The sequence below is a fragment of the Mytilus galloprovincialis genome, chromosome 7, assembly GCF_965363235.1.
Source record: "Mytilus galloprovincialis chromosome 7, xbMytGall1.hap1.1, whole genome shotgun sequence".
Taxonomy (NCBI): Eukaryota; Metazoa; Mollusca; class Bivalvia; order Mytilida; family Mytilidae; genus Mytilus; species Mytilus galloprovincialis.
This window is the reverse complement of record NC_134844.1, coordinates 32,343,106-32,354,237: the sequence shown is the minus strand read 5'-3', so window position 1 is coordinate 32,354,237 and position 11,132 is coordinate 32,343,106. Positions and strand designations below refer to the sequence as shown.

At 32.9% G+C, this 11,132-nt stretch overlaps 1 protein-coding gene across 1 annotated transcript; it reads right to left on the bottom strand.

The window, feature by feature from the left end:
* Positions 1-5,132: 5,132 nt before the first annotated feature.
* Positions 5,133-11,132, bottom strand: LOC143082787 (fatty acid-binding protein, liver-like). The gene is made up of 4 exons (XM_076258642.1): positions 10,971-11,132; positions 8,915-9,090; positions 6,856-6,969; positions 5,133-5,350 (listed from the first exon to the last, which is right to left on the bottom strand). The coding sequence occupies exons 1-4, from the start codon at positions 11,044-11,046 to the stop codon at positions 5,300-5,302; spliced, it is 417 nt and encodes a 138-aa protein (XP_076114757.1). The 5' UTR covers positions 11,047-11,132; the 3' UTR covers positions 5,133-5,299.

Genomic DNA, 11,132 nt, shown 5'->3' with positions numbered 1-11,132 from the left:
ATTTGTAAGAGGGTAAACACAATTTGCTCTCGGTTTTCTTTAAGGGTCCTATGTCAGTAGATTTCCTTCAAGACCGTGTTTGTACGTATACGGACAAGGGAAAACAGCTTGCAATAACAACTGTGATTGCAACTAACAGAAATCTGTGTCTACCAATATTTGTTCATGTAAAGGGTATGATGGTTGTAGAAATTATTTAACTCACCGAGCAATATTGGAAGAAGACAACGATGAAAACGATGACCGATGTCAGGTTTTCGAAAGTTATCATGCCCTTTGTTTGTTAAAATACCCCATACTACCACTCTTTCTAAGGGGTTCATGTGTGCTTTTGCAAGGCAAAGGCACATAAAACCTAAAAAGTTTATAGAGCTCGAATATACGCTGAAACTTTAGTCTATCATTAAACTCATTTGATTTAATTGCCTTGTGAAATATTTGTGACTGGCAATAAATATACATCAAAGCAAAATCCAAATTGACTTCGACTTTTTATAAATGCCGTTAAATTTAGAAATATATCTTTAGAAGTACATGCGATGTAACAAAATGAATTGAGATTCGGTTGTTCCATCTGCTATTTTGTTGCTAGTCTGAATTCCCTATAAAATGTGCATTTTATGGTTTCATTATTTTCAAATTAAGTTGAAAATGAAGTGCAACAGTTTATTTCATTATGAATTTCTTGTTTAGTAACAATTCAAATATTTTTTGGAGACTTTTTATAACCTCTTGTGAAATAAATTGACAATTATTATAGTGAAAATCTCAATCACTAACCTTTGACCTCATTTACAAAATAATTGCACCATATTTCAATTCTACGACCAAGCAAAAATTAAAGAATAAACATTTCTCTTTCCAAAAAATCATAATTTAGCCTGCAGGTAGGGTGGTCCATTAAAGTTGAAAAATTGTTGGCTTGATCACTCCACTAATAACTCTTCCCTGCGAAATGTGTTGTCCAATGGTCAAAAATTGGGCGGCCAATACCATCAATTGAAATTACAACTTCAAATTACTGATTCATTATGCCAGGCAATGAGTAAACGAAAAAGAGAAGACTTAGATATTCTTTCCGAATGGATTAAGGCTGTGAGGTCGTTGATACAAATCAGAATTAAGAAACTGAATAGGTCTATATAAACAATTGCTAAGTCAATCTTCAAAGACCCAAATGTTGCAAAACACTTGTCCTACCTCTATGATAAATATGTTATTGTCCCCATTTATAAAGCCCCAAACAACATCGTGTGTATGTGGAACTCTAATTACATGAACTACGGAATAAATAAATAACTGTAGATTATTTATTTTTGTTGGTAAAATGTACCAATTTTCGCGAATTACGATAAACATGCATATTCGTAAAGTTTGCATTTATTCTTTAAAAACAAATTGTAATTAGTTGAATATTTAAATTTGTTATTCCTCTGTACCCAGGAAATCCACGAAAATTGATATCCAACGAATAGTAATGAATCCACAGTAGGTATTGACAATTCACTTGGAAACTCAACATATAATTACGACACTTACCAACAACAACTGTATGTTTCTACAACTGTATGTTTCTTCGACATTTCAACCAACGATGGAGAACTGGATTTTCCATCACTGTATTGGATACATCAACTACATAAGTGTCAAATAAAGGCAACAGTAGTATACCGCTGTTCAAAACTTATAAATGGATTGAAAAAAAAATCCTGGTTACAAACTAAAACTGAGGGAAACGCATCAAATATAAGAGAACGACGACACAACATTAAAATGTAACACACACAGACACGAACGAAGCATTAGACAAAATCTTATGGGAATAACAAATATAACATCAAAACTAAATACATGCATTTGGGATAGAAAAGTATCGTGAATTCACACTCAAATATAAGAGGAAATAAACCTTTATCTAATTACCGTATGCTATATGTTTTTTCATAGCATGTTTGCAGCCGTACGAAAGATTGTTTTGATCATTTATAGATGTTGGTGAATCTATACTTCAAGACCATCATGTATTATTTGTGAAGTTGATACGAGATATTTATAAACAAGGTATTGGTACCTGCCGATGATCTTTCTTTCAGAAAAAAAGACGGGACGTTCTTTGACATACTCCTGATTCATTAACTTTCTGCTCAGACACTGGTGACGTTTTACAAGTCTGAGTAGTTGCTCTATGTTCTTGTAAGTACGCAACAGAGGAATAACACGAAATTAGCATGTATTCCATGCGTATAGAAATTATGAGGATGTTTTGGTATACACACTTACGAGATTAAGATATAATAATAACATGAAATTATATCACTACCCCTTGCTATCTCGTGACAATGTGTGGGTAAGTGGATTTTAGAAAATAACAATGATCGTTTATTTAAATCAATAAACCAACGAAATATCACTAATAGGTCGGAGTTTCCTTAAATGAAGTGCTTACTAGCATGACTAAGAAAAACAATCCAAAGTAGCTTTTTACATACAAGCCCTGATTATACAGCTGGAGACCTGCTTCTTAATCACGTTTTTTTTTACATACAAGCCCTGATTATATAGCTGGAGATCTGTTTCTTAATCACGTTTTGTTGTTAAAAGAATGAATTTCTGTTTTCCACTGAAGACTTCTTTATCCTCTTCAGTTTTGAATAGTAACATACTCACAGTCTTAAAGTTTTGGGTAAGTTGAAGTATCTTCTTGTTCATAAACGATCCTATCTAACATAGTTTTCTGTTTAACACTTGTTGAAAACTGCATTAGTTTGTAAAAAGAAGAAATTTCATGTTAAATTTGAAATGAAACATAATTAATCAAATTTCAGGAAATGAAACATGTAAAAATGGTAATTAAGTATTTGAAAATATATTTCTTGTTTGCGATGTTTTATTTGTGAATCATGATACAGAGGAGTAAACAGTAAAAAACCCAAAAATACTAAACACCTAGGAAAATTCAAATTGGAAAATCCCCATATCAAATGTCAAAAAAAGCTCAAACACATTAAACAAGTAGAAAACAGTTGTCATATTCATGACTTGCCACTTGGTACAGACATTTTCTCATGTAGAAAATTGTAGGAATAAACCTGGTCTTATAGCTAGCTAAACTTCTCACTTGTATGACAGTCGCATCAAATTGTTTTTGAAACGATGTGTGAACTTGGTTCACACGCTACATTGGATTCAAGGCAATTTTAGAATATTAATATACCAAAAAGTAAACCAAATAAAAAATACATATGAAGTTGAGTGTGACGTCCATTTTCATTGAACTATATTACATTTTGTTTTGAAATCTGTCCATTGACAAACATTCCACATCAATTTTTTATATAGGTATTGTATATTTTACACCGTATTATGGTGAAATGCAAAAGGATCGTAATCCCAAAAAAACATTTTCTTATCTTAAAAGGAGACAAGAGGGCTTCCATTAACAGGTCAATAAAGAAGAATGCAGTACGTTTAAAATATTGAAAACCGATAACAGCATTTTAAATAATCTTAAATAAGAAAACAAAAAACAGTAAAATAAAAAATTAGGGGTATTTTGTTTCATAATAACAGTAATCAGATTCACTACAATGTCAATTTAAAAAAGAAAACAGATAACAGCTCATTAGTTAATTACAGTTAAGCATCAATGATCTTGAATATTTGCAACTTTTAACTAAAATATAAGGGCATAGAACCAGTACCCACCAGCACAGTATCAGGACAATTTTTCTAATAACCAGCATATCGTCAGGACAATTTTGTCTTGCGAACTTGCACGACTTTTGCAATAAAAAATGTTATATTGTTTTTTGCATGGTACCCAAGACGTATAAAGAAAATAAGCAACACAACAGTAGCTTTATTGCCGTTCTGATACCAGCACGCCAGCACAGAATCAGGACCCACCAGTGCCCGTCAGGACCGAATCACCAGCACAGAACGTTCTCTCGCAGGACAACCTTACCCACCGTGGTTTTGGTATATATCATGTACAAATCATGAGTTTGTTGTCTCTACTCTTAAGTTGCGAATCTTAAATCATTCGCATGCTGAAAAGTCAAACATCAATCTGGCATGTAGATAAAAAAAAAAACAGTTTTTTCTTGTTGGATTGATATTTTCATTTTCTGACAAACTGTGCCATGGTTATTTTCTGTCTCGACGTCTACTGCATAGTTCATTAAATAAACCGTCTGAAAGTTGAACGCATATCGTGATCGTTACGTTTTTTAAACCTTTTTAAATTCAAGTACATTTAAAATAGATAAAACTTAGTCTCAATAATGCACTGATAAAAATAAGGTCGTCAAATTAAATTTAATACATGTACATGATTGAAGGCATAACTAGCTATTATTATAGTTCTCTTTCAATGTTTGGAGTGCAATTATCTTGAGCAAAATATTTTCATTACGTTGTGAATACAGTATATATATATGGCATTACAATACGGTTATAGTCGTCCGTTTTTTTATTCTATTTAAAACTGATGTTGAACAACGTGTAATATTATACATTACATATATTTCAAACAATTCTATTGGGTGAAACGTAATCACGTGACACAGAATAATTCAGTTAATTTTTATTCATTTGCAAGGAAGGAGAAATAACCCTAAAAATTTACACAAGCGATGAATAACCTTTTTTGTTTATTTGTACTTGAGTTACCACCATGAAAATGACGTCACCGACGTAAATAAACAAAATGGCAGAGAGACGAGGAAATATAGCATTGGAAATAAATAGAGCTGGTAGTGCCAGCAGACGATGATATCTCTTATAAACGGTCCTTTTCAGGGCCATCAATATTTTACAAAAAGATTCTAGGGCTTTTGTTGTACGATCGAGAAAAACGAAAACAAATGTATTTTCAAACGTCAGTCTATTTGTTATGTTAAAAAAAAATAGACTAGTAAGTGTTCGAAATGCCCTTCCACTGTTATTTCTTTGTAATAAACCAAGTGTGGCCCCTTAGAATCGATAAATATCCAAAATTGTCAACCCTCAAAAGTTATTTCACTTCGGGCTGCGCCCTCAATGAAATAACCTTCTCGTGTTGGCAATTTTGGAAATTCACCTCTTCTACGGGCCATAATTGTATATTATTATTTCAAAATCAACGACGCAAACAAGAACATATTAGTTTAATCTAGTAGGAAATTAAGCGACGTTAAACATTGGTTTTTCGTTTCTCCTTTCGTCCATGTAAGCAACTATGCATGTACATAGAAAGTAAATAAAACGAGAAGCATGTTTCTAAAATCTTTGGCACTACTGTTTTATTGCAGATTACTAGTTACTGCTTCTCAAGTTCATAGGTCATAGTCACTCCACCACATGTTGTTGACTAAAAAACATGAATAACATTCATACAATGGCATAGGCATTAAGGGAAAAACAATCATAAATTGGCATAAGAATTAATTGAAAAACACTCATTAAATGGCACAGGCATCAAGTAAAAAACACTAAGTATAAGCATTAAGGACTAAAATAAATCGCACACTTGAAATATTTCATAAAGTTCTTATTTCAAAATAAACTGAGAAGCAAGAGTTTAAATACGATAGACCGGCAATATTGATTTTAAAAATGTGCATAGCTTTTCTTTGAAAATTGATTAAAATCGTGATTTTTTGCACTGTTGTTCTAGCTGTTATATGATTTGTTTTTGTAAGAACGGCTAATTATCAATAAAAGTGTGTCTTTATATACTATAATAGAACTTTGAGCTTGCAATGTGTTGACTTCTATCTGCCGAGTGGGGATTTTTGTTTTTGATAGTTAATGTTTTTGTGTTTTGACTCGTTTGATTATATCCAGCATATTCAAACAAATGTATGTTTTTTATCAGTCGCCTGTAATTGTCATTGGGTCGCAGTAAATCATATTTGTTTTTCGTTTTGTACATAATTCAGGCCCATGGTTTTTTAATTTGAATTAAAAAACTGTTTTGCCGTTTGATGAAGGTCGAATGATGACCTTTGTGGCGCATTTCTGTCATTTGATTTTTGTTGGAAAGTTGTTTCGTTTGGCAATCACACATTTTCTTATTCCCTTAACTTTTATCATCATTCAAGAGGACAATAATTTTTTTCATATCTATGTGTGTTTTATGTCGAAAGGCAATTATAAAATGTTTGAAATTCTTAAGTTTGGAGTATCAATGAAATCTAGGCTTATAGAATACAAATAGCAAAGCGATTTGGTGTCACGATATCACAGTAGCATGGGTTCGAATCCCGGCGAGGGAAGAACCAAAAATTTGCGAAAGCAAATTTACAGATCTAACATTGTTGGGTTGATGTTTAGACGAGTTGTATATACATTATGTACACAGCCATGTATCACCATCATTGATGGCGATCCGATGGATACATCTGTTGTAGAGTTGTCACTGACTCAGACTTACTTATAAATATAATTATTTTCTGTGACTGTATAATACATTAATTTGTAGGATCCTTTACTATAGATAATTTAGCTGATCTGTAACAATAACATCTTCATGCCTTATATATCATGTACTGTAGTACGCCGCTAAAAACTGACGTGGAAAGGTAACACACGGCCAGCGAAAGCTCTTTTTTTTGAGAGCCCAGGTGGTCGTGTGGTCTAGCGGGACGGCTGCAGTGCAGGCGATTTGGTGGTACGATATCACAGTAGCATGGGTTTGAATCCCGGCGAGGGAAGAACCAAAAATTTGCGAAAGCAAATTTACAGATCTAACATTGTTGGGTTGATGTTTAGACGAGTTGTATATATATATATATATATATATGTGTGTGTGTGTAGCTATGCAGTAGGATTTTGTTCTTTCAGGTGCGTGTTAATAATAAAAAAAAACCTTACAGCAATCATTTTATTTCCTTCAACTCGTTTTGTGGTGATTGTTTCTTTATATCCCATTATTTCATGACTAGTTTTGTCAGTCCATATGCCATCCTCACTTAGAGTTGCTGTAGCCTGCAAAATGGATGTGTTTAGAAATTGCATAGGTTTAAAATGAATTTAGATATAGTTAGCAAAAAACCATTATTGTTATATACATAAGCACATGTACGGTTTTACGAATCGTCAATACCTATGTCTTGGCATTGCTTGATATCAAGTTTTCCCTGACTGTTATTGACGTCTTAACACTTCCTGAATTTTCATTGTACGATGAATGTGTACTGATATTTAAGTCTCCGATACATGATAGTTTTTTTCTAGTTAATATTGGTTTGAATAAGCTGTCAGTAACTGCAAGTACTCTCAGATCTGTACTTAATGTACTTTTGTTACGGAGATGTATAAAACCCCTGCTACGTCTGCAAGGTCTGTGTTTATGTTAGATGTTTATCTGCTTCATGTCGATCTGATTAGTTATGCCCTTTTCAACTGTTTTTTTTTATAGTATGTTCTTATGTTGTACTGTTAAATAAACGCAGCAGTAGTATACCGCTGTTCGAAATTCATAAATCGATTGAGAAAAAAACAAATCCGGGTTACAAACTAAAACTGAGGGAACACATCAAATATAAGAGGAGAACTACGACACAACAGAGACTCACCAGAAACACAACATTAAAATGGAACACACAAAGAAACGAACTATAATATTACAATGACCATTTTCCTGACTTGATACAGGACATTTTGATAATAAAAATAATGGTTGGTTGAACCTGGTTTTGTGACATGCTAAACCTCCCGCTTTTATGGCAATGTTAAATATAACATTACAATGACATCATTGATAGGGCTACAATACAAATAAATGGGAGAACATATAGGACAGGGAAACACGAATAATAGCTAACAAAAGGTACCAGGTTTGAAATTTAATACGCCAGACGCGCGTTTCTAAAATGCTTGTACCAAGTCAGGAATATGAAAGTTCTTGTCCATTCGTTTTTGATGTGTTTTGTTATTTGTTTTTTGCCATGTGATTATGGACTTTCCGTATTTATTTTCCTCTGAGTTCAGTATTTTTGTGATTTTACTTTTTTCGTCCACACAACACAAACCAGTGACGTTCTGATAAAAAAAGTTCGAGAGCCATAAATAAAAAATACAAACCTATAACCCAGCCAAATTTGTTAGGGGTATTGGCGCCAGACAACTAGCTTAGCCCCTCCACTGTATGTGTTTTGTCCAATTTCAGTGGTTGTCGTCTGTTGCTATATGTATAAGGTTTGTTTTACGTTCATTATTTTGTTCATAAATCAGGCCGTTATTTGATTTAAATTGGTCAGCACAGGGATTTTTGTAGCTGATTTTGCTGTATGAGGTGTTGTCATTGTTGAAGGATGAACCGTAAAAAGTAAAATCACAAAAATACTGAACTTAGAGGAAAATCAATTCGAAAAGTCCATAATCACATGGCATAATCAAATAACAAAACGCATCAAAAACGAATGGACAAGAACTGTCATATTCCTGACTTGGTACGTGACTTACAGTTGTTAAATTCTGTGTCAGTTGGTTTCTACTGGCGAGTTATTGCATTGGCAATACTACTATACATATTTTTATTTTATCCAACACAAATATCAATTAATATTATTACGATAAGCTCAGCAGTATAAGGTATTTGCTTTCTCGCTCACCCTCCGACCGTTAGACCGACGGATCGAATAGTTATAAACCTTCATCGATATTTTTGGATGTTTTTAACTGTATTTCATGTCATGACAAATGCACTAAAAAGTTGACTGTGACAATGAAAGTAATTAACAACAAAGTGCGGCATATAAGTGAGGCGTTTCTATTTGTCTAAATAGTGGCACTCGAATCAAAACAAACCGAAGGCCAAATAAGTTAAAGAGCATTATAAAACTCATATTCTAGAACGACGTGACGACTTTGACAAAGGCCAAATATGCATGGAGTAAAAAAAAGGATACAGCAACTTTGGCATATTTACCTTTACACCTTTGCCTTCAAGATCTTTTGTTACTAATTCTTGTCCCAATATAAATGTGAAAGACTGTGGAGGTCCTAGACCAGTGTCATATGTGATTAACCATTTGTCTCCATCCTGTTTCATGTCCATAACTGTTACTACGTCTCTGTACTTGTCAATTAGATCTTTTGGTATACCTTCAGAAAACAAAATGCCCGCATCGTGATCAATTTTCTTTACCAAAATGAATACCTTGAAATATCAATCAATCGCATTGTATTATCTAACATACAAAAATGTCAAAGAAAGGGCATGTTTTGTGATCAAAAGCTTTACTATAATGTTGTCGGATAAAATCTTACTCAAGATAAAGTATTTCAGTATTGAAATATAACAACTACCTAGTCGTAGTGAATAAACATCAAATATTTAAGTATTTGCAACAACATTATTTTTTTTAAGATTTAGAGATACGGTTCCTTAAATGAATGCATGAACATACATATATAACGTTTGCGATAGTCAACATAACAAATGACAACCCATTTTTTCTGAAAACATAACAACTTTTTTTTAGAACAAAAATGAAATAAATAGTTAATTTCTGCTATATATAAATAGTATAACATATAATGATGATAACAATATATCCTTCAAATTGTATCGGAAATAGGATATATTTGCACCCGTATTTGTTTAAATGGTTTACCACTGCTATGAGAATTTGGAGCTTCCCTTACCATATGCTGCCACTGCTTGGGGAATTAGGACTTTAATTGGGAAACAACATTGTCAAACAGGCAGATTTGTTTTAAAAATTTGTAAGGGTTCTACGGAGCCAAGTGTCTCTCCTACTTTTGCTGTAAGTCACAGGCTCAACAAAAACGGGATAACACTATTAAAACATTTCCTCTAGATTATTTCTTTTGATTGTAAAAAACTTCTGTCCAAGTTTGGAAAAAATTAAGGATGGTTTATGAATCTAATAGATATTTTAAAAACTGCATATTATAGGTTATGATCATAAACAAGCGTCTGTGCAAATTTGATAAAAAAAAAATCAAGGATAGTTTAAGAAAGTTATTAAAATTTGAAAAAAACAACTTTAACCACGGAGTGAATTTAATGTTTAGAGAACAATAAGTCCATTTTTAAAGAGTAAAATACGGATAAACAGGATTTCTTTTACAAAATGTACTACTGAATACTAACTTATGACCATAAATAAGCTTCTGTTTAATATTGGCGAAAATCCATGATAATTCAAGAAGGTTATTAAAATTTCAAAAACTTTTACCACAGAGTGAATATTTGTGGACACCAACGCCGCCGCCGACGACGACGGAATGTAGGATCGCTTTGCCTCGCTTTTGCGACAAAAGTTGCAGGTTCGACACAAATTATTAACTATTTTATAAAGGATACTTTGACTATTTTAATAACTTTTATTATCTGTTGTAGTGGAGATATTGTTCATGTCATATCTAGGTACAGGTAATATCCGCTACTTTTATCTAAGGGTACAAGGTATTATAGTATATGCGATATAATGCTTGTTTTCTTTCGTCGATAAGATCCTAACACATTTTGTCCTATATTTTAGTACATCCGTGCTTATTTACTCGTTGATATTGAAATTGTTAGCTAGTTACATGCCGTTATGGATAAAATAAGATATGGGTTTACGTCATGAGACGGCAACCCAATCACATAGAAAACTGAGGACAGCTGTAGCATATATACTCAAAAATGCTTTCCTCTTGGCGCATGACCATCAATGATTAACTAAACTAACAAAGTTGTTTGTCTTCAAAGAGAGGAAAAGGATGCCAAAGGCAAATTCAAACTCATAAGTTGAAAATAAACTGACACAGCTATGGCTTAAAAAAATACCTAAGAGACAAACAATAATACACAGACAACATCATCGAAAACCAAAGTCTGAGCAACACGAACATCATCAAAAAGTGACGTGATAGCAGGTGCTTCGGAAGGATAAGCAGATTTTTAACAGTCGTTTGTTAAATAGCAGCCTATTCATTAAAACATAAAGTTATAATGCAAAACATAGAATTACCTGAACTTGAACAGTATTCCTCATAGTTTTTCCTTGTTGAATTGATAGTTTTCCATTTCCCAACAAACTGTGCCATGGTTATTTTTTGTGTCAACGTCTACTGCTTAGTTCATTAAATAAACCGTCTGATAGTTCAACACATATCTTGATCGTTACGCTTTA

Excerpts from the sequence above, each read along its gene's own strand:
- LOC143082787 (XM_076258642.1), bottom strand. The coding sequence starts at position 11,046 with ATGGCACAGTTTGTTGGGAAATGGAAAACTATCAATTCAACAAGGAAA. Across the intron at positions 9,091-10,970 it reads GGAATACTGTTCAAGTTCAG|GTATACCAAAAGATCTAATT; the intron begins GTAATTCTATGT and ends TGTTTTCTGAAG. Across the intron at positions 6,970-8,914 it reads TTGAAGGCAAAGGTGTAAAG|GCTACAGCAACTCTAAGTGA; the intron begins GTAAATATGCCA and ends TCCATTTTGCAG.